This window comes from Vipera berus (genome assembly GCF_964194415.1).
Source record: "Vipera berus genome assembly, chromosome: 1".
NCBI lineage: Eukaryota > Metazoa > Chordata > Lepidosauria > Squamata > Viperidae > Vipera > Vipera berus.
In genome coordinates this window covers 361,249,915-361,273,438 of record NC_138202.1, presented here as the reverse complement: position 1 = coordinate 361,273,438, position 23,524 = coordinate 361,249,915, and the positions used below count along the sequence as shown (strand labels likewise).

Genomic DNA, 23,524 nt, shown 5'->3' with positions numbered 1-23,524 from the left:
TTATGGCTGCTGCCACCACCGCCTCTCCCCTGCGCTGAGGCCAGCTCCAGAGGCCTACACCACCCACCCAGCCAGCCTGCCTGCCTGCCTGCCCAGTGGGCAAAGGGGCCTTCTTTCCAACCAGGCTCCCCGATCCCCAGGCCGAGGCACAGCGCAAACAATGGACTGGGAAACCTGCAGCCCATTTCGCGGCTGAAAGAGGAGGAGGAGCCGAAACACCTCCGGGCTATAAACAAAAGAGCGGGTGAGGGAGGAAGCAGCCCCAGCTCTGCCTGGGTCTACTCGAGAGTAGCCAGCGCCCTCCTCCTCTTTCTCATCCTCCTCCTCCTCCTCCAGGCCAGGAGAGCCCCAGCCCAGCCTCCTACCCTCCCTGCCCGGATGAGCTTGGCTAGGCCTCGGAGGCTGATGGGGGAAGGGGGCTCAGCCCTGTTGCCTGGCTGGGGCGGGTGGGTGGGGGGAACACACCAGGAGGGGCCCGATGGGCAAAATGGCGCTGGAGGAAAAGGCAGCAATCCCAGGCGGGTTGCCATGTTGTCGGCGCCCTGCCCGGCGGGGACGGGAAGCGGCTGGGATAACGGGGAAGCGGCTGGGATAACAGGCGGGCAGGCAGGGATGGAGGGTGGGAGGAAGGAAGGAAGGAAGGAAGGAAGGAAGGAAGGAAGGAAGGAAGGAAGGTGAATAGAAGTGAGAGAGGGCAGGAAGGAAAAAGCAAGGAAAGAGGGAAAGACGGATGGGAGGAAAGAAGGAAAAGGAGGGAAGGCAGAAGGAAGGTGGTGGAATGGAGAAGGAGGGAGAGAAGATGGAAAGAGGGGGATAGTTGGAAGAGAAAGACAGAGGAAGGGAAAAAGGAGGGAAGGAAGGAAGGGAAGAAAAGAAAGTGGGGAGGGAGGGATGGAGGTAGGGAGAGAGAAAGGAAGGAAGGAAAGTGGGGAGGGAGGGAAGGGAGGGAGGGAGGGAGGAAGGAAGGAAGGAAGGAAAGAAGGAAGGAAGGAAGGAAAGTGGGGAGGGAGAGAGGGAGAGAGAAAGGAAGGAAGGAAGGAAGGAAGGAAGGAAGGAAGGAAGGAAGGAAAGTGGGGAGGGAGGGAGGGAGAGAGAAAGGAAGGAAGGAAGGAAGGAAGGAAGGAAAGGAAGGAAAGGAAGGAAGGAAAGGAGGGAGGGAGGCCGGCCGGGGCCCTCTCACTCACCAGCACTGGAGGTGGAAGGCGGCCGGGCAGTGGTCGCAGCAGAGCAGGTCGCCGCCCTCCTTGCAGCTGTCGCAGCTGTCGTGGTTGGTGGCGCGCCCGCTGCGTCGCTGGGCGGAGGCGGCGGCCGAGGCCGGGTGGTGGTGGTGCGGGGGGTGGTGGTGCTGGTGGGGCGCGCCGGGGGGGCCTCCCGCCGGGGGGGGCGGCGCCGGGGGGGCGCCGTGCGGGAGCCCGCCGGGCTGGTGGGGCGGCGGCGCCGGGTGCTGCTGCTGCTGCTGCTGCTGGAAGTGGTGCGCGGGGTGCCCGTCGCCGCCGCCGCCTCGCTCGGGCCGCCGGCTCCGCTTCTCGCTGCCGCCGCCGCCGCCGCCGTCGCTCCGCGGAGGGGCCAGCAGCGCCTGGATTTGCTGCGGGGGAGGGAGGGAGGGAGGGGGAAGCATCGGTCAGGCGGGCGCCGGACGGGACCCCCCCCTCCTCCTCCTCCCCCGCCCCCCCGGGACCCCCCCTCACCTCCATGAGCCCGCCCGTGGTGTCCAGGTCGTAGACCACCGTCTTGGCCTCCATCCTCTCCCACATCCAAGGGCGCGGGCAGGGCCGCAGCGCGCCGCTCAGGCCGGCCCGGCGGGGGAGGCGCGTCGCGGGGCCGCGGGGGACTCGCCGCCTCCGGCTCGGCCTACCCGACGGGCCTGGGGGAGCCCCCCGCCGCCGCCGCCGCCGCCCGGACAGGCCGCGGCTGGGCTGAGGGGACGGCTGCCATGACAGGGGGCGGGGCCCGCGCTGCCTGCCTCGCCGCCGCCGCCGCTGAGGGGAAGGTCGCGCGCCGCCGCCTCACACGCAGGGCCCCGCCGCCGCCGCCGCTGCCACAGCGCTCGTCGCGCAGGCGCACCGCCACCTCCCCGCCGCCCCGGGAGCATGCGCGCGGCGGCGGCCCTCTGCCGCGCAGGCGCGGGGCAGCCGGAAAAAAAAAGAAAAGAAAAGAAAAGAAAAGAAAAGAAACCACGACGCTTCGGGTTCGCTCGGGGCGGGGGGGGGGGAGAAGGAAGGCTGCGCTCGAGGTCCTCCACTCTGCGCCTGCGCCAAGCCCTCCTTTCGTCGCCCTCCCGTTCGGCTCCTGCGCTTTACACGCAGGCGCCGCTCGGCTGCCAGGAGGCCTTTTCTGCGCACGCGTGGCCATTTTTTTTTTGTTTTTTGTTTTGGGGTATGTTTTCCCAGGCTCTTTCTGCGCAAGTGCGGATCTTTTTTTTTTTTTTTGCCCTCCCCGTTCTTTCCCGTTGTTTTGCGCAAGCGCCGTTCTCTCTCTATCTAAGGTCTCGGTCTGCGCCGGCGCGGACTGACCTTTAATTGCAGGGGAAAAAAACGTTTAATTTCAAAATGTTCAAACCCCCCCCCGTATATAGTCATGACTTAAAGTGACGTTTTAATAAACGGTGCGGTCTGATTTTACTTGTCCCCCAGTTTTCCTGGCGGCCGGTGCTTTGCGGCGCATGCGCAGGACCTGCGTTCCAGGCAAGCAGGAGGTCGGAGTAACCGGAGGCAGGATTCGCGCACATGCGCAGAAAGGGCCGGGATGCGAGTCTGCGCACTACCGGCGAGCAGGAGCGCGAAGCGCCAAGGGGAGCAGTTCTTTTGTTCGCACGCCGAATACGCCGGCTCTTTTCGGGGCTCTGCAAAGGGCTCTCCTTTGCAGCAGCGGAGCGGTGCTACGACAACCTCGCAGTGTCGTCCAAGGCTTCTCCCATTATATAGCCCGAGAAGGGCGGACTGAGAGCTTATCTTTGGCCGCAATGAAGAGGGCGGGGCGCGCAGGAGCCTTACGAGGAGGGGGCTTGCAGATCGCCGTGGAGAGGGGCGAGGCTGGGGGGGGGGAGACAGACGCTCCCGCTGGGGTGGACCTTCTACACCAGGGATCTTCAAACTTGGCCCTTTTATGACTTATGGACTTCAACTCCCAGAATTCCTCAGCCAGTGTGTCTGGCTTAGGAATTCTGGGAATTGCAGTCCACAAGTCATAAAAGGGCCAAGTTTGAAGACCCCTGTTCTACACGGGTAGATTTGTTCGTGTGAACACGGAGAAGACGGTCTCCGGGGGACATGATAATGCCCGTCCTGTAGGGCAGCCTAGTTCTCTGGGGTCGCAGGTTGGAATTGGGGAGGGGTCCTCGCTTATGACCTTGGGCGGGGGAACCCCAGGGCTTTTTCAGCTGCTTCCTGACGAGGGGTCCATCCGGTGGTCTGAGTCCCGGGCGCAGCGACCCCAAGCTCAGACCCCGGGAAAAGCGCTAGACGGGGGTCTTCCAGACGGCCAGGCCCGCACAGCTTTGCCCAGCGACCCCTGCTCGCCTTCGCGCTCCCCCGTCGGCAGCGGAGAAGCCTGCGCGATCCCTCGGCTCCCTCCTGGCTCCTAGTCCGGATGGGCGAGCACTTACTTGGGGCTGGCGGGCTGGCTATCTATCTATCTATCATCTATCTCATCTATCTATCTATCTCTATATCATCTCTATATTATCTATCTAATCTATCTATCAATCTATAGCTGTATCATCTGTCTACATCTATCATCTATATCTATCTGTATCATCTCTATCATCTGTCTATCTAATTATATATCGTCTTATCATCTTCTATATTATCTCTATATCTATATCATCTATCATCTGTCTATCATTTATATCAGGGGTGTCAAACTCGCAATGTCGCGTGACATGTTGTGACATATCGCAACTTTTTTCCATTGCCAGCAACGGGTGGGCGCGGTTTCCCCATGACATATCCAGCCTATGGGCCAGCAGTTTGACACCCCTGATCTATATCGTCTATGAATCGGTTTATCTATATCTATCATCAGTCTATCATCTATTTATCTCATCTATCATCTATCTACCTACCTACCTACCAATCCTCTATGATTTATATCATCTATATCTTTTATTATCTATTATCACTGTCTGTCCATCCATCTATCCATCCATCCATCTATATTTATATCTCTATCTAGATCCATCATCTATCGAATGCCTAGGCAGCCCATTTCCCCTTAGCTGTTTAAACGCAAGATAAAACCACGACTAAAAGCACAGTTAAAAGCAAGGTTAAAATTTCTGCGTTAAAAGTTAAAAAAAAATCAAGGTTAAAAAATGGGCAAGGCTTAAAAGGTGGCAGAACCCTTTTCCATAAGCTTGGCTCGCCTCTGGGGTTCAGATGTTCCAAAGGCAGAGATACCCAAACTTGGCCCATTGATGACTTGTGGACTTTCACTCCCAGAATTCCTCAGCCAGCATCCACGCTGGCTGAGGAATTCTGGGAGTGGAAGTCCACAAGTCACCAAAGAGCCAGGTTGGAAGACCCCTGCCCTACGCCCGTCAATCGATGGGATTCGCAGCATTTCCTCCCTCTGATTGGGTGAGACAGGTAACTTGGACAAGACGCCTCTCAGGTACTCTATATCCCATGCCATGAAGGGCTTCAAAAGTGGTAAACACCTGCAATTGGACCCAGAAGCAGACTGGCATCCAATCCAGCTTGGATAGCAGAGCTGTTTGTTACATGGAAGACTGTTTGCACCGCTGCATGTGTTGGGGCGTCCGGATGGTCTTTAACGGTAGCTCTCTGCAGGCTGTAAAATCAAAGATGTGTGAAAAGCCACACAACTGCAGCCCATGTGGGCTAGTCGCACCAAGCAATCTGGAGGCAGGATCCAATCTGGGTCGATCTCCAGGATGAGATATTTTGTCTTCCGAGCTTTCAGACTCGTGAGGAGCCATGAATTATGTATACATCCAAACTAGACTGTGTTGTTTCTCTGTGTCATATACATGTGTGGGTGTGGATATACGGTATGCATAATCTGTTGCCATGTTTATGTAGTGCATATTGGAGGTGGTTACCCTTTGAGAGCTGAAGGCAATGAAATTTCTTTTTAATGTATGCTGGTTAGTGTACATTTTAAAGTGACAATAAAGTTATTCTATTCTGTTCCGTTCTATTCTATTCTATTCTATTCTATTCTATTCTATTCTATTCTATTCTATTCTATTCTATTCTATTCTATTCTGTAATTCTATTCTATTCTATTCTATTCTATTCTATTCTATTCTATTCTATTCTATTCTATTCTATTCTATTCTATTCTTTCCATTATTCTATTCTATTCATATTCTATATCCCATCCTATCCTACCCTATCCTGTTCTGTAATATTCTATTTTATTTGGCTTTCCTTTGCTTGTGCTGCCCAGCCCTCACCTTTTAAGTACTTGATAATCTGGTGGCAAATCAGCCCTCCTTTTGACTGATCAGGGGCCCGTTTCCCAGGTTTCCATCACTTCCCTGGCTGTTTTTGTGCCTGCTCGTCCAACAATCTTAGTAGCTGGGAAATTGAATGTATGGCCTTGTTCACTGCAGTGTGAGGCTACCAATGAGTTTGTCTCCTCGCCTGACTGTTCTCGCTTGTGCTCTTGCAATCTGGTGGTTGGCTTCCTCCCCGTCTTTCCTCCATTGTCACAGGGACAATCCACGCAGGAGATTGTGTAGAACAGATTGCATGGGATGTATCTCCCACCTCCGAGCGATCTTTACAACGACCCTGTGGCACAACAAACCAGGATAGTAGCTCACGATATCAGCAGGTTTAAAATGGGTGGACTTCAATTCCCAGAATCCCCCAGCCAGCATTGCTGGCTGGGGGATTCTGGGAGTTGAAGTCCACCCATTTTAAACCTGCAAGCTTGGGAGACTGAAGCAAGCAAGCAAAGGAACTGGGTTCACACGCCTGAAATAAGCCAAGCACCAGACACAGCATGTTGTGTCAATAAATCCCCAAAGCCTGTAACCAAACGTGGGCGCATGGCACTCACGTTTGCAATCCGTGTGGCAGGTCGAGGAGAGAACTGGATCCCTGGTGTAGAAATTTGGGGTGATATGCAAAGAAGAAGAATCCTGGTAGATCCTCCAGGATTGAATCAATGTTGCCTTCCCCAGCAGGAGCTTTTTAGCCGGCTGGTGATTACAAGAATTAAAATCTAGGGTGATCTCAAGTTGGCTGACGATGCCAGGGGAAGGATCGCCCATCTGCCCGCGGCCAGGAACAGTGCCAGGTTTGGGATCAAGCCTCCATCACCCACAAGGCTCGTTCCTGTGGTGCAGTGAGCCGCACTCCCAGATGTTTGGTTGAATGCGGCTGTTGGGTCTTGCAAACTCTGGTTTGCAGCAGTGTGGCCCATCTGTGTCAATAGGATGCCAGCCTCCAGAACTTGTGGGTGTCCCATCGCCGGAGGTTTTCAAGAAGAGATTGGAGAGCCGTTTGTCCAGGATGAGCAGGGGGGTGGACTAGAAGACCTCAAAGCGCCTTTCCAGCCCTACAATGATTCTATGATTGTGGAAGGAAGGGAGGGAGAGAAGAAAGGAGAGAGGGAGGAAGGGAAGGAGGAAGGAAGGAAGGAGAGGGAGGAAGGAGAGAGGAGAGGAAGGAAGGAGAGGGAAGGGAGAGAGGGAGGAAGGGAAGGAGGAAGGGAGGAAGGGAGGGAGGGAGGGAAGGAAGGAAAGAGGAAAGGGAGAGGGAGGAAAGAAGGAGAGGGAAGGGAGAGAGGGAGGAAGGGAAGGAGGAAGGAAGGAGAGGAAGGGAAGGAGGGAGGAGAGGGAGGAAGGAAGGAAGGAGAGAAGAGAGGAAGGGAAGGAGAGGGAGGAAGGAAGGGAGAGAAAGGGAGGAGAGGGAGGAAGGGAAGGAGGGAGGAGAGAGGGAGGGAGGAAGGAAGGAGAGAAAGAGAGGAAGGGAAGGAGAGGGAGGAAGGAAGGAGAGAGGGAGGAAGGAAGGAAGGAGAGGGAGATTAGTGGAGTGGAAGCGGAGAAAGGGGAGAGGAGGAGGAGGAGGAGGGTGGTGGGGTCCTGGGTGCCCCCTGAGCTGGGTGGTTCTCTTGTAGACGTTTCATGACCCAACTAGGGGACATCATGAGTGCTAGAAGGGAGGGGGGTTTGCGGAGAAGAATAGGAGGGGGAGGGGGAGGAGGACGTCAACTGTGGGGTCCTGCGTGCTTCTCTGAGCTGGGTGGTTTCCTTTCAGACGTTTCATGACCCAACTGGGGAACATCGTCAGTGCTAGAAGGGAGGGGGTGTTTGTGAAGAGAAGAAGAAGGGAAGAGGAGGGGGGCAGGAGGAGGAAGAGAAGGAGGAATAGTGGAAAGGAGGGAGGGAAGGAAGGAAGGAAGGAAGGAAGGGGAGAGGAGAGGACTGCGGGGTCCTTGGTGCACTCTGAGCTGAGTTGTTTCCTTTCAGAAGCTTTATGACCCAACTAGGTAACATCATCAGTGCTAGAAGGGAGCAGGGTTTGCGGGGAGGAGGAGGAGGAGGAGGAGGAGGAGGAGGAGGAGGAGGGCGGCAATGATTATGATTATGATTATTGCTAAGCTTGTAAGCCACCCTGAGTCTTCGGAGAAGGGCGGGATATAAATGGAATTAAAATAAATAAATAAAAAATAAAATAAAAATGAAGCCTTTTCCTGCAGGAAACATCATCGGCACCTCTTCTCTGCTCACCTGGCACCCTAGGAACCGCTTGATCCTCATCCACTTTCTCCTGTTGGCATCTGGGTGGGGGCAGCTCCCCCCTCCCCCGTCACTCTTCCCCCCTCCACGTTTTTCCCATCAGGACCAGGGGCCTGAATTTTGCAGAGAGGATGCCCCCGAGTGGTCCCACACTGTTCCACTTGTAGGCTCCATGGGGCAGGGACCTCCCCCTCTGGGGAACCGGGCTTCACCCTTCCCGCCCGGGCCTTCTCAGGTGGACCAAGGCAGGAGAGGATCCAGATATCTTTGCCTGCTTTTGGGGGCCTTGCAGAGGTCCAGCTGATGCAGGACTGTGAAAGTGTGTGTGTGTGTGGTCCACAGCTCATTGTCCTAGCTGTGCAACTATATTCCTGGCCACATCAGGGACCCTCAAAAAGGACCACGTCTTCGTTTTTTTGTTGAGAAACGCTCTGATCTCCTGGAATACAGATAGTCCTCAATTTACAGCACTTCATTTACTGACCGTTCATAGCTACAATAGCGCTGAGAAAAATAAATTATGATCTTTTTCCCACACTTTAACAACCACTGTAGCATCCTCCTGGTCACATGATCAAAATTCAGATGTTGGGCCACTGACTTGTATTTATGACGGTCGCAGTGTTCCCGGGGGGTGATGGGTTCCCCTTTTGTGACCTTCTGAGAAGCCAAATCAATGCAGGGGGGGGGGGGAAAGCCAGATTCACTTAACAACTGCATGACTAACTTAACAATGGCAGTGATTCACTTAACAACAGGGGCAAGAAAGGTCATAAAACGGGGCGAAAGTCTCTTGCTTAGCAATTGGGACTCGGTTGCAGCTGGAAGTTGAGGACTTTCTCTATGGAAAATCCAAATGGTGGGGGCCACCTCGGATTCCCCAACAGGGCGCCCTCTGGGCCGAACACAGCTCCCAGAATCCCCCAGGGCACCTTGGTTTTTACGGCCTCCGCTTCCTATACAGATCTTGGATGCTTTCCGGAAAAACAAAGCCACAAAGCCAAACCTGCCTTTTTCTAAAACACTGGTTTATTCATGAAACAGTCCAAAAAGTTGGCCCTCCTTTCCCCTCCCCCCCAAGTTACCCCCACCCCCACTTGCAAAGGGGGTGGGGAGACAATCGCTGTAGTTTGACACCGAATGCTAAAACACTTCCCTTCCCTCCAGACCCGGGTGGGGGGGGCACCAAGCTCCCCCCCCCAAGACCCTCCTGGTCTTCCTGAAAGGGTCCATCCTTCTCATAGAGAAGGGGGGGGGTAGATGTTGGAGGAAGTGAGGGGGGGCAGGACCTGGGAGAGACGCTTCTGCTAATCCATCCTCTGCAACCTCAGAGGGAGGGGGAAAGTCGGCGAGAAACGAGAATAGGGGCAGGAAAGAATCAAACCCCCCCCCACCCCACCCCCGGGACGTAAGGGTGGTGTCTCTTCCTTTGGAGGGAAGATCTAGGATGGGTGGGCTTCAAGCCAGAGGGGTCTCAAATCCTATGGTTTTCCTGGACCTTCTCCAGATGTGGGTCTGAAATGGCGTGGACGCCCAGTCCGTGCCTTGGAGGGAGAGACCATTCCTCTTGGCGACCCAGAGATCCTTCTTAAGGGATCCGACCTAAGATTGGAGACCATGTCTTGGAGAGGATCTGCCTGTTCCTAAGGGGCCAATTCTTCCGGGAGATCCTTCTTCAGACCTGGAGGATGGGATCGTTCCTCTTAGCGGCCAAGGGATCTTTCTGGATCCCTCCTAAAGTTGGAGGCCACGTCTTGTTGTGGTTTCAGCCCCTTCCTAGGGTGGCCAATCCTTTCTGGAGACCCTTGTTGAGAACTGGAGGATGGGATCGTTCCTCTTGGCGGCCAAGGGATCCTTCTGGATCCGTCCTAAAGTTGGAGGCCACGTCTTGTTGTGGTTTCAGCCCCTTCCTTGGGTGGCCAATCCTTTCTGGAGACCCTTGTTGAGAACTGGAGGATGGGATCGTTCCTCTTGGCGGCCAAGGGATCCCTCTGGATCCCTCCTAAGATTGGGAATAGGAAGCCATGTCTTTTCCTGCCCCTTCCTAAGTGACCGGTCCCAGTCAGTGCGTTTGGAGGAGGAATGATTTGAGATGTGGGTCACTCCGTGTGGGGAACCATGGGTCTCCAGCATCGGCAGGATGCCCTAGGAGAAGGTCATCCCTGTTTTACCATGGGCTACCATCAGAATACTGATAAGACCTGTCTATGGAGGTTCTCCATCATCCAGGCCATGGTTGTCCCAAAGCTGCTTTTTTTCAGGAGGCAACTGGACTTTCTTGTTTTTCCTTTGAAGACGTTTCTCTTCTCATCCCAGAAGCTTCTTCAGCTCTGACTGGATGGTGGGGAACGGGAGGATTTATACTCCTTGCAGACAGCTGGTCATTTGCCTCCTTTTAGAGAGTTGTTAAGGCCACTTGGAGGTTTATCTGTGTCCTCGGGGCCACCAGAGTGGTGCAAATGGGTGCGGAGCCTTCTTGGCTGCAGGACGTTTTCTGCCCTGTGTCCCTCCTTGCAAACAGCTGGTCATTTGCCTTCTTTTAGAGAGTCGTTGAGGCCACTTGGAGGTTGACCTGTGACCTCAGGGTCACCTGAGCGGTGCAAATGGGTGTGAAATTCCTTTCAACATTTCCAAAAAGTCTCCCCGCCCATTTGCACCATTCCGATGACCCTGAGGACACAGACAAACCTCCAAGTGGCCTCAACAAAGGCAAACGACCAGCTCTCTGCAAGGAGTATAAATCCTTCCATTCTCCCACCATCCAGTCAGAGCCGAAGAAGCTTCTGGGATGAGAAGCAAAAGGTCTTCAAAGGAAAACAAAAAAGTCCAGTTGCCTCCTGAAAAAAAGGCGCCTTTGGGATACCACCTGTTGCACATCACTAGCCCAGGATCAGATTATGGGTGTCTGTCATGGCCATCCTGGCCAAGACCTTAGCTGGATCGAAGCTAGTTTATATTCAATCCCTCCAACATCTGGCTTGATCCTTACTAAAGTATTGTCTCAGGATGGCACAAGCAGCAACTCCTTTAGTTACAAAAGAACTGGAAAAAAAATGACTTATGATTCTTGTTCTTCACGCTGACGGCCGTTGCAGCGAGCAACAAAATTCAGACGCCAGACTCGTATTTACAACGGTTGCGGTGTCCCGGTGGGAGGGGGGGGAAGGGTTGTCACGTGATCCCCCTTTTCTTGTCCGACGAGCAAAGTCGACGTGGGGAAGCTGGATTCACATAACCACCGTGGCAAGCAAGGTTGCAAAATGGGGCAAAAGGGAGACAGTAATAACTGTCTCGCTTATCAACACAAACGTTGGTCGTAAGTAAAGGCCTGCCTGTGTCACATTTCTCCTGGAGAACATCTTGAGGTTTGGCTGGCTGGCAGCGGAGGCTGGCTTTATCCGATGCCACCAAGGGTGGACCTACCTCCCCTGGAGGCCCTGTTGGCAGTGATCCAGGCTCTCATCCCCACGTGCAGTGCGCTCAAGATAGGGCTGCCTCTGAACGCAACACGGATCCCGCCAAGATGCTGTTTATCACCTTCAACCTCCTCAACGTCTAGCAGTGCTCCAGTATTTGAGAGGGTGCCACAAGGAAGAGGGGGTGTGTCAAGCTATTCTCCAAAGCACCAGAGGGAAGGATGAGAAACAATGATCGGAAGCTGATCAAGGAGAGAAGCAACCTGGAATTAAGGAGAAACCTCCTGACAGCGAAGAAATTTAACCGGTGGAACTGCTTGCCACCAGAAATCGTGGGTACTCCATCAGTGGAGGTTTCAAAGAAGAGACTGGACAGCCCTTGGTCTGAAATGGTATAGGTTCTTCTGCTTAAGTGGGGGGCTGGACTAGAAGACCTCCAAGGTCCCTTCCAGCTCTACTCCATTCCATTCCATATTTTCTATTCTACTCTACTCTACTCTACTTTATTTTATTCTATTCCATTTTTTCTATTCTATTCTATTCTATTCTATTCTATTCTATTCTATTCTATTCTATTCCATCTCATAATTCTATTCTATTCTATTCTATTCTATTCTATTCTATTCTATTCTATTCTATTCTATTCTATTCTATTCTATTCTATTCTATTCCATCTCATAATTCTATTCTATTCTATTCTATTCTATTCTATTCTATTCTATTCTATTCTATTCTATTCTATTCTATTCTATTCTATTCTATTCTATTCCTCTTCCAGTGCATTTTTCTGGCTCTCCCCCCATGCTGAAGCTTCCACCCCACAGGATTCGGAGAGAAAAAGCTTTCCTCCAAATTTGTGGGGAGCCCTGAACCCCCTCCGCCTTCCTCAAGACCTTTACTAAACTGCCCAGATGCTAACGGTGAGAAAGCTGCCTTTAAGTTAAACCTGGGAGGATCACTTATACGGTATTATGCTGACCGCTCTCAAGTGTTTTCCCCCCCCAGGAACCCCCCTCCATGTATAGACACCTACGACTAGTCCTTGACTTATAACCGTGCGTCTAGTGACTGTTGAACTTACAATGGTGCTGAAAACAGAGACTTACGACCGTTTTTCACGCTTAACAGCCGTTGCAGCATCCCCACAGACACATGATCAAAATTCGGACACTGGGCCACCGAGTCACGTTTATGACATCCGCAGTGTCCCGGGGTCACGTGATCCGCTTTTGCGCCTTTCTGATGGGCAAAGGAAACCAGATTCCCTTAACGGCCACATTCCTAAAGTAGCCACTGCCCTTTCGCTTAACCGTGGTGGGAAAAAGACGTAAAGTGGGGCAAAAATTTTGCCCAGCCGACATCTCGCTGAGTGACAGAAATTTTGGGCTCCGTTGCGGCCGTTAAGCTGAAGGCCGTCTGCATCTCGATATGAAAAAGTGAAGTTCAAATGTGCGTTGAGCAGAGTCCTGCTTACACCCCCCAGATGAAAGGAGACGTCTGACGAAGACGGGGCGGGGTTAGGGGGTCTCCACAGACCCTTCGGCTGGGTTAGCAAACTGCCAAGGGCTGTCTTGGTGGTTCGAAGGCAGCATTGCAGGCTGACTCTGCCCACAGCCGGGAAGTTCGATCCTGACCGGCTCAAGGTTGACTCAGCTTTCCGTCCCTTCCGAGGTGGGTAAAACGAGGACCCAGATGGTTGGGGGACCAAATAGGCCGACTCTGTAAGCCGCTTAGAGGGGGCTGTCAAGCCCTGTGAAGCGGTATATAAGTCTAACTGCTATTGCTATTCTTTCCTTCACTTCCTCCTCTCCCTCCCTTTTCTCCTTCTTTCCTTCCACCCTTTCCCCTCCTTCTTTTCTTCTCATCCTCCTCCTCCCCTTCTCTTTCTTTTTCTTTCCCTTCCTTCCTTCCTTCCTTCCTTCCTTCCTTCCTTTCTTTTTTCCTTTCCTTTCTCTCTTTCTTTCTTCTTTTCCTTTCGCCGTGATCTGAAAACATACCTGTTCGAACAAGCCGGCCTGGCCTGAGGGTGGGATTGCTGGGGTTTTTATTATCATTTTATTGGGGGTTTTATTAATGTATTTATTGTTTTTTATGGGCATGTATTTAATAACTTTTTAATTTTTGTAACTTTATGTTTTACTCTTGCCCTGTACACCGCCCTGAGTCCTTCGGGAGAAGGGCGGTATAGAAATATTAATAAACTTAAACTTAAACTTTCCTGCAGTGGTGCACAGTGGTCACAATGCAGTATTGCAGGCAAACTCTGCCCGCTACCAGCAGTTTGATCCTGTGACCAGCTCTAGGTTGACGTGGCTTTCTGAGGTCAGCAAAAGGAGGAGCCAGATTGTTGGGGGAGGGGCCAAGATGCTGTAAACCACTTAGAGAGGGCTGTAAAGCCCTGTGAAGCGGTATATAAGTCTAAGTGCTTTTGCTATTCTTCCCGCCTTCCTTCTTTTTTTCTCTCCCTCCCTTTTCCCTTTTTTCCTTCCCTCCCTTTTCCCCTCCCTCCCTTTTCTCCTTCCTTTTTCTTTCTTCCTTTATTTCTTTCCTCCCTCCCTCCCTCCCTCCCCTCTTTCTTTCTTTCTTTCTAACCGTGATGGTGCAGTGGTTCGAATGCAGCGTTGCAGGCTGACTCCGCCCACAGCCGGGAAGTTCGATCCTGACCGGCTCAAGGTTGACTCGGCCTTCCGTCCCTTCCGAGGTGGGTAAAACGAGGACCCAGATGGTTGGGGGGCAAAGAGGCTGACGCTGTAAGCCGCTTAGAGGGGGCTTGTGAAGCGGTATATAAGTCTCAGCGCTCCTGCTATCCCCAGGACTGAATGGCCCCCGGGAACGGAGATGCTCTTTTCCACAACCGGTTGCGTCTGTCCCCAGGCTCGGGTGGCATAACGCCAGCGCCGATTCTCACTTCTGAGACCCACCCCCACCCCACCCTTTGCTCGAGGCCTTAAGAAGAGTTGAGGTTGAGTTACAAGAGAGAGCTAAACTTTCCTCTTTCATGCTTCGATGGAAGCCAGCTGTACCCGGCTCCCCTTTTCCAAGCGGGACCCCTGCCTTCTTCAAATGGTGGCTTCGGTTTCCCAAGGATCCAGTGGCTCAGGACCCCCAAGGACCACTCTGCTTCCTGCTGTCCTACATACAGATTTCCTAGTGCAGGGGTAGGCAACCTTGGCTCTTTCATGACTCGTGGACTTCAACTCCCAGAATTCCTGAGCCAGCATAGGGAATTGAAGTCCACAAGTCATCAAGGGGGCCATAGTCCCCTCATGCTGGCACAGGAATTCTGGGAGTTGAAGTCTACGAGTCATAAGATGGCTATAGTTCCCATGCTAGCTCAGAAATTCTGGGAGCTGAAGTCCACAAGTCATAAAGGGGGCCAAAGTTCCCCCATGCTGGCTCAGGAATTCTGGGAGTTGAAGTCCACCAGTCATGAAGGGGGCCATGGTTTCCCCCATGCTGGCTCAGGAATTCTGGGAGTTGAAGTCCACCAGTCATGAAGGGGGCCACAGTTCCCCCATGCTGGCTCAGGAATTCTGGGAGTTGAAGTCCACCAGTCATGAAGGGGGCCATAGTTCCCCCATGCTGGCTCAGGAATTCTGGGAGTTGAAGTCCACAAGTCATGAGGGGGCCATAGTTCCCCCATACTGGCTCAGGAATTCTGGGAGTTGAAGTCCACCAGTCATGAAGGGGGCCACAGTTCCCCCATGCTGGCTCAGGAATTCTGGGAGTTGAAGTCCACCAGTCATGAAGGGGGCCATAGTTCCCCCATGCTGGCACAGGAATTCTGGGAGTTGAAGTCTACGAGTCATAAGATGGCCATAGTCCCTGTGCTACCTCAGGAATTCTGGGAGTTGGTCCACAAGTCATGAAGGGGGCCATTGTTCCCCCATGCTGGCACAGGAATTCTGGGAGTTGAAGTCCACGAGTCCTAAAAGAGCCAAGGTTGCCTACCCGTGTCCTAGTGGGTCTTTGCCTCCTAAGACCGAGCCCCCTAAGGTATGTGGGGCTATCCAGACCCTTGGTTGTGGCTCCTGGGAAATTCCCCCCCCCTTTCCGATCCCAGTACCCCAAAATCAGCAGCAGTTTCCCCCTCCTTGAAACGAAGCCCCTCCCGTTGCGTACAAAAATCTCCAAAACAGATCAAAGGCAGTTTCAAACCCGAACGGCGACAGCCACTAAGCAGAAAGCCGCCGAAATTCAGAATTTCAAAGAGGCAGGAAGCCCACCCACCCACCCCCGTACGAGTGAGAGACAGCCCCCTCCCTTTTCTTCCTCTCCCATCAGGTTTCCCCCCCAGCTTGCCCAAACTGAAAAGGTCCTCAGCTTCGTAGAAGGGACCTCAAGAGGTCATCTAGTCCAACCCCCTGCCCAAGGCAGGAGTCCTTTGACCATCCTGGGCGTGGATGTTAAGAAATGTCTCCCTTTTTGGGTGTCGCCCCACAGAGGGATGGGGCTACCGCAATGAGGACGCTGGATTCTTGGTGACTTCCAGGCCATGCCTCTGTCGTCCCTGGGGAATTTTCCTGAATTCCTCAGTGCAGCCCCCAGGCGGGGATTTCTTGGGAAGTTTTCCTATCCATTTATTAACCCAGTCCAAGTCGGGGTTTCCCCATGGTCGCTTTTCCATGCCTGAAGCAGGTCCGGGCCTGTTTAGTTGCTCGGATCAGAACCGATAAAGGAGAATCTTTGTAGCTCAGGGTTGAACTGGGGGGTCCTTGGTGCTCTCTGAGCTGGGCGGTTTCCTTGGAGACATTTCAGGACCCAACTGGGGAACATCATCAGTGCTAGGAGAGTAGGGTTTATGCAGGAGGAGGAGGAGGAGGAGGAGGAGGAGGGTTGTGGGGTCCTTGCTGCTCTCTGAGCTGGGCGGTTTTCCTGCAGACGTTTCATGACCCAACTAGGGAACAGCATCAGTGCTAGAAGGCAGGAGGAGGAGGAGGAGGAGGAGGAGGAGGAAGACTGTGGGATCCCTGGTGCTCTCTGAGCTTCGTTGTTTTCTTGCAGACGTTTCATGACCCAACTAGGGAACATCCTCAGTGCTAGAAGAGAGGGGATCTTGTGGAGAGGAGGAGGAGGAGGAGGAGGAGGAGGAGGAGGAGGAGAACGACAACTGTGGGGTCCCTGGTGCCCTCTGAGCTGGGTGCTTTTCTTGAAGACGTTTCATGACCCAACTAGGGAACGTCCTCAGTGCTAGAAGAGAGGGGATCTTGTGGAGAGGAGGAGGAGGAGGAGGAGGAGGAGGAGGAGGAGGAGGAGGAGGAGGAGGAGAACGACAACTGTGGGGTCCTTGGTGCTCTCAGAGCTTGGTGCTTTTCTTGAAGACGTTTCATGACCCAACTAGGGAACGTCCTCAGTGCTAGAAGAGAGGGGGTCTTGTGGAGAGGAGGAGGAGGAGGAGGAGGAGGGCGGCTGTGGGGTCCTTGATGCCCTCTGAGCTTCGTTGTTTTCTTGCAGACCTTTCGTGACCCAACTAGGGAACGTCCTCAGTGCTTGCCACAATCGCAGCTTGCGTCTCTGCCTGGAGAAACAGTGCAAGGTTGACTCCGAAGCCCGAGAAAGGATCATCGGCCTTCGTTTTGGAAAAAAAGCGAAATATTTCTGCAGTTCTCCCGAACGAAGGCAAATTCTGTGCCGTGGGGGGCCCCCCTGATGTTGCAGTGGCCGTGAGGTCCTGAGGGTCGGGGGGGTGTCCTGGAAGGGGTGGCAGCGTCCATCAGCAGCTCCCCTCCCCCCCCACCTCCCCACCCCCGCCTGGTGTTTCTCCTGGGAAGGTCTGGCTGGGAGGTATTTACAGGTCCTATCTCAGCGCAGGGGGCAGTGGGGGAGCCTCTGTGATCCGGGGGTGGGTGGGTGTCAGGCCTGCCCCTCCGGCTCCCCCCTTGAGGGCGGCCTCTGCCCTAGATGGAGACCTCATATGCTGCCGCCGGCATCTCCTGCAGAGAGAAAAGTCTGCCAAGAGTTGGGCCCTTGGCGTCGGCCTTTCAGCCCCCCCTCCCTCCAAGGAACTAAGGAAGCAAGGCAGCCCCTTCCCCAAAAGCACAGTAGGGGTCTCCCAGCTTGGAGTGGCCTTCAGCAACTCCCTGCAGTCTCTCAAGGGGGCAGGAGACTGGAGGCCCCCCTCACCCCCTTTCAGTTTGCAGTAGGAACTTTTAGGAGCAAATGCACCTCCACGTTCCTGGGCACCAGATCCCTTAACCTGAGAGCAGGTTTCTCAATCTGACCCTCATGAAAAGAGGGGTGGGCTCCGACTCCCAGAATCCCCCACCCAGCCTAGCAGAGGATCCCACCCGATGGGCTCACGACCTGACTCATTTCATCCACAGATGCAAGGATCCACTTCCTGACAGGGAGGACAATGAACCAGTGGAACAGCTGGCCACTAGAAATCGTGGATGCCCCATCACTGGAGGCTTTTAAGAAGAGGCTGGACAGTCACCTGTCTGAGATGGAATAGGGTCTCCTGCTTAAGCAAGGGGCTGGACTAGAGGACCTCCGAGGTCCCTTCCTGCTCTACTCCTATTCTGTTCTGTTCTGTTCTGTTCTGTTCTATTCTATTCTACTATATTTCTATTCTAATATGATTCTATTCTATTCTATTCTATTCTAAATTCTACTATATCTCTATTCTGTTCTATTCTATTCTATTCTATTCTATTCTATTCTATTCTATTCTATTCTATTCTATTCTATTCTATTCTATTCTATTCTATTCTATTCTATTCTATTCTATTCTATTCCATTCCATTCCATTCCATTCCATTCCATATTTTCTATTCTATTCTATTCTATTCTATTCTATTCTATTCTATTCTATTCTATTCTATTCTATTCTATTCTATTCTATTCTATTCTATTCTATTCTATTCTATATTTCTAATTCTATTCTACTCTACTCTACTCTACTCTACTCTACTCTACTCTATTCTATTTTCTATTCTATTCTGTTCTGTTCTATTCTATTCTAAAGATTTTGTGCCCAACTGGCAGCTTCTTGCCTTGCTCTTCAGTCCCTGTCCTTTGATCCTTGATCCAAGGCTCTTTCTGGGGTTTCTGTTCCCCCTAAAAAATAGATGATCTCTTTTAGGGTTTCCTGCCCCAGAGGGGAAACTAAATCTCCCCCACCCAAGAAGAGGCAGGAAATCTCTGTGGCTGCTATAAAGAGCTTGGGAATAGAATAGAATAGAATAGAATAGAATAGAATAGAATAGAATAGAATAGAATAGAATAGAATAGAATAGAATGGAATGGAATGGAATGGAATGGAATGGAATGGAATGGAATGGAATAGAATAGAATAGAATAGAATAGAATAAAAAGAATAGAATAGAATAGAATAGAATTACAGAATAGAATAGAATAGAATAAGAAATGAATAGAATAGAATAGAATAGGATAGAATAGAATAGAATAGAATAGAATAGAATAGAATAGAATAGAATAGAATAGAATAGAATGGAATGGAATGGAATGGAATGGAATGGAATGGAATAGAATAGAATAGAATAGAATAGAATAGAATAGAATAAAAAGAATAGAATAGAATAGAATAGAATTACAGAATAGAATAGAATAGAATAAGAAATGAATAGAATAGAATAGAATAGGATAGAATAGAATAGAATAGAATAGAATAGAATAGAATAGAATAGAATAGAATAGAATAGGAAAAAAAGAATAGAATAAGGAAAAAGAATAGAATAGAATAGAATAGAATAGAATAGAATAGAATAGAATAGAATAGAAATATAGAATAGAATAGAATAGAATAGAATAGAATAGAATAGAATAGAATAAATAGAATAGAATAGGAAAAAAAGAATAGAATAAGGAAAAAGAATAGAATAGAATAGAATAGAATAGAATAGAATAGAATAGAATAGAATAGAATAGAATAGAATAGAATAGAATAGAATAACAGAGCTGGAAGGGACCTTGGAGGTCTTCTAGTCCAACCCCCTGCTCAGGCAGGAGACCCTACACCATTTCAGACAAATGGCTGTCCAATCTCATACCATATATACCATATATACCTATAGGACCCTATGCCCCTCTCCATTGGTCCTCCTGTCTCCCTATCTGGCACAGCTGGGGAAGGGAGGGGGACCCACTTACTCGAGTCTCATACGTGGGGTTGTCGAAGGCCGAATCGCCTCCAATGTGGTCATAGGATTGTGACGTTGACAGAGGTGCCGCCAGCGATGACTTCCCCTGATGCCTGGGCAGCCAGCGAGGAGGGAAGGAGACTGGGGTCAAGACACGTGAGGGGGGGGAGCTGTGTAACGCCCCCCCCTCCGGTCAGCTCTCCCACCCAGCCCCCATGGCTCACCTGGAAACGTAGAGGTAGACGGTGCCCAGAAGAAGCCCCACAACAGCCACGGGTAGGAAGACCGCAAAAGCCACGCTGGACCCTTGCAAGGGGTCCCTGGCTGGCAACACCTTGGCCACAGCTGCAGGAAGAAACGGGAGGGCGAGTTTCAGGGGCGAGGCAGCAGAGAGGGGTGGGAGAGCTAGACCCCGAAGGTAAAGGTAAAGGTAAAGGTTCCCCCGCACATGCGTGCTAGTCGTTTCCGACTCTAGGGGCCGGTGCTCATCTCCGTTTCAAAGCCGAAGAGCCGGCGCTTGTCCGAGGACGTCTCCGTGGTCATGTGGCCGGCGTGACTACACGCCAAAGGCGCAGGGAACACTGTTACCTTCCCACCGGAGTGGTCCCTATTTTTCTACTTGCATTTTTTACGTGCTCTCGAACTGCTAGGTGGGCAGAAGCTGGGACGCGTAACAGGCGCTCACTCTGCTACGCGGCACTCGGGATTCGACCCGCCAAACTGCCGACCTTCTGATCAACAAGCTCAGCATCCTCACCCACTGAGCCACCGTGTCCCTCTAGACCCCGAAACCTCAGCCCTAAAGGAGGCAGCGAGCGGCAGCCAGCTGGATGTCAACAAACCCTGGCAGAGTCTGATTGCAGCTGGCCATCCTGCCCACCCGCCCTGAGCAGAAGGAGGCAGCAGGGCGGGCAAAGGCCGTGCTTAGGACCCCCCTGCCAGTCTTACCGTCCAGTTTCGGGTTGGCATAAAACTCATCGCTGGAGGCTGGAAGGGAAGCAGAGGGCGGCATTACGGAGGGGCACAGCGAGCTGGCAATTCCCAAAGAGATTCTCGCAGCCCAGAAATCTGTCAATCTTGGCCCCTTTAAGATGGGCGGACTTCAAATCCCAGAATTCCCCAGTCAGCTTTGTCGGTATATCTATCTATCTATCTATCTATCTATCTATCTATCTATCTATCTATCTATCTATCTATCTATCTATCTATCTCTATCTATCTATCTATCTATCTATCTATCTATCTATCTATCTATCTATCTATCTATCTACCATCCATCCATCCATCCATCCATCCATCCATCCATCCATCAATATCTGTCTGTCTGTCTGTCTGTCTGTCTGTCTGTCTATCTATCTATCTATCTATCTATCTATCTATCTATCTATCTATCTATCTATCTATCTATCTATCATCTATCTATCTATCTATCTATCTATCTATCTATCTATCTATCTATCTATCTATCTATCTATCTATCTATCTATCTATCTATCTCTACGCTATCTGGACCGAGATGCCCTACGCACAGTCACTCATGCGTTCGTGACCTCCCGGTTAGACTACTGCAACGCTCTCTACATGGGGCTGCCCTTGAGGACCACTCGGAGGCTCCAGCTGGTGCAGAATGCAGCCGCGCGAGTTGTGATGGGAGTTTCCCGATACTCCCATGTAACGCCTCTACTCCGCGAGCTGCTTTGGCTTCCGGTTGCCCTCCGGGTGAGATTCAAGGTGCTGGTGATGACCTATAAAGCCCTGAATGGCTTGGGCCTGGATTATCTTAGGGAGCACCTGCTGCCAGCGTCAACTTCCCATCGTCCTGTGCGCTCCCACAGGGAGGGCCTTCTTAGGGTACCGCCGGTGAAGGATTGCCGGCGGGTGACTCCCAGAGAGAGGGCCTTCTCTGTGGGGGCGCCTGCCCTCTGGAACCAGCTGCCCGTGGAGCTTAGGACTGCCCCCGACCTTCGTTCATTTCGCCGGGACCTGAAGACCTGGCTCTTTGAGCTTTCCGGCCCAGGCTGAGAGTTTTAATTGGGGTTTTTATATTTCTACTTCAGGGACTGAATTTAATCATTTTTAATTGTTTTTTTAATTTTTGTACTGATGTTTTAAACACCTTGTAAACCGCCCTGAGTCCTACGGGGAAAGGGCGGTATATAAATCTAATAAAATCTAAAATCTAAATCCAAATCTACCAACTAAATAAATAAAATTAAACAAATTAAATTAAATTAAATTAAATCAATTAAAAAACAAACACAGATAGTTACCACCGCAACTGAGCCCGGTATTGATGTCGCTAAGTGAAGCATTCGTTAAGTGAGAATTTGCTCCGTTTGACCATTTTTCTGGTAAGCGAATCACAGCAGTCGTTAAGTGAGTCTCACAGCTGTTAAGTGAATCCGGCTTCCCCGTTGACTTTGCTTGTCCGAAGGTCGCAAAAGCAGGATCACATGACCACCCCAACCCCCCCACCCCCCCAGGATGCTGCGACCATCATAAATACAAGTCGGTTGCTAAGCATCTGAATTTTGATCCCATGATCATGGAGATGCCGCAACGGTCGTTAAATGCGAAAAACGGTCATAAGTCCCTTTTTTTCCCAGTGCCGCTGTAACTCTGAAAGGTCACTAAACGAACTGCCATAAGTTGGGGACTACCTCTAGTAAGTGGGATCTGCCTACTCTGTGCAAAGGACACCGCAGCTGGCGGCCTGTCTCCTCTTCACACGGACAGCTGACCCCCATCCTTGACCCACCACGCCACCCCAGAGACTGACCAGTTTTGCAAAGCGGAGGAGGGCCGCTCCAGTGTGAGGGGTGCCCAGGCAGGCATCGGACGACAGCGTTGCCCAGCAGCAGGTAGCCGGCGGCACAGGTGAAGCGCAGGGTGCTCCCAGATTGGTGGAGCCGTTTTTCCGGGTGCTGAGCGCCGTGTTCGGGTCCACCCGGGTTGCGGCAGGGTTCGTAGACCTCGGCTGGAAGAAGAGAAGGACAGGATTCGAACTCCTTTCCTTGCCCGTCCGATTCTACCCGTTGGTTTTTTACATTTCTAGTCTGTCCCTGGGCATTTAAAACAGTGTTTCTCCTCCTTGCAACTCGGAGATGGGTGGACTTCAACTCCCAGAATTCCTGTGCTGGCTGAGGAATGCTGGGAGTTGGTCCACAGATCTTCAAGTCATTAAGGTAAGTCAGGGGTCTTCAAACCTGGCCCTTTGATGACTTGTGGACTTCAACTCCCAGAATTCCTCAGCCAGGCACGCTGGCTGTGGAATTCTGGGAGTGGAAGTCCACAAGGGGGGGTGTCTTCCAACTTGGCCCTTTGATGACTTGTGGATTTCAACTCCCAGAATTCCTCAGCCAGGCACGCTGGCTGAAGAATTCTGGAAGTTGAAGTCCAGAAGCAGGACTCTTCAAACTTGGTCCTTTTATGACTTGTGGACTTCAACTCCCAGAATTCCTCAGCCAGCGTGTCTGGCTGAGGAATTCTGGGAGTTGAAGTCCAGGAGTCATAAAAGAGCCAAGGTTGCCTACTCCTGCGTCTAGATGGAAGCCTTACGGATGCATTTGGGCAGGCGGTCACTCCACTTCGGACCCCCGGCCGGCCGGTCGTGGCAGGTGATCTCCGCAGCGCCGGCCAGGACGAAGCCCCCGTCGCAGAGGAACTGGATGGTGGAGCCCACCGGGAACTTGCTGGTGGACACCACGCGCCGGCTGTGCTCCACATCTCCGGGGTCCGGACAGGCGGTCACTGTGAGAGACAAAGACAACGAGGGTGCTCAGAATTCCGGACCCTTGGCAACCAACTCCTAGTTATGACGGTCGCCATGTCCCCGGGACAGGGGATCCACTTTGGCGTCCTTCTGACGAGCACGGTCACTGGGGAAAGCCGGATTGACTTAACGACCCTGTCACTAAGTGAGCAACTGCAGGGACTCACTTACCGACGGGGGCAAGGAAGGTCGTAAAAGTGAATGTTGCCTCCTTTTACGGCCTTCCTCACCCCCGTTGGTGAGTCCCTGCAGTTGCTCAGACAATGCAGGGTGTCCTCCGCTTACGACACAAAGGAGCCCCCAAATTTCCGTCACTAAGCGAGACAGTTGTTAAGTGAGTCTTGCCCCATTTTATGACCTTTCTTGCCGCGGTTGTTAAGTGACAAAGGAGGAATCGACAGGCAAAGCTGGGGAAGAACCCCGGGCGAAGTGGGCAGCCTTTGTCTATTTTGGGGAGGGGGGGGTCTACACTCAGCAGTTGTTTGCGCAGGACACAGAAAGGGCTACACAAACACACCCA

General features: G+C 52.0%; 2 protein-coding genes across 6 annotated transcripts in view; both read right to left on the bottom strand.

The window, feature by feature from the left end:
• Positions 1–2,615, bottom strand: part of PHF12 (PHD finger protein 12) — a 58,757-nt gene extending 56,142 nt beyond the window's left edge. For all 5 annotated transcript variants that reach the window (XM_081337821.1, XM_081337823.1, XM_081337822.1 and 2 more), the window contains exons 1-2: positions 1,689–2,615; positions 1,185–1,585 (exon numbers count right to left, since the gene is read on the bottom strand). In XM_081337821.1, the coding sequence (XP_081193947.1) occupies positions 1,185–1,585; positions 1,689–1,754 (467 nt within the window). In that variant the 5' untranslated portion in view covers positions 1,755–2,615. The remainder of the gene's footprint in view (positions 1–1,184; positions 1,586–1,688) is intronic.
• The window catches only part of SEZ6 (seizure related 6 homolog), a gene marked incomplete at its 3' end in the record, with an annotated part of 48,765 nt that continues 27,092 nt past the window's right edge, over positions 1,852–23,524 (bottom strand). The window contains exons 10-16 of the mRNA XM_081314393.1: positions 22,791–22,982; positions 22,012–22,209; positions 20,181–20,219; positions 19,457–19,577; positions 19,243–19,345; positions 2,623–3,032; positions 1,852–2,110 (exon numbers count right to left, since the gene is read on the bottom strand). Of these exons, the coding sequence (XP_081170519.1) occupies positions 1,852–2,110; positions 2,623–3,032; positions 19,243–19,345; positions 19,457–19,577; positions 20,181–20,219; positions 22,012–22,209; positions 22,791–22,982 (1,322 nt within the window). The remainder of the gene's footprint in view (positions 2,111–2,622; positions 3,033–19,242; positions 19,346–19,456; positions 19,578–20,180; positions 20,220–22,011; positions 22,210–22,790; positions 22,983–23,524) is intronic.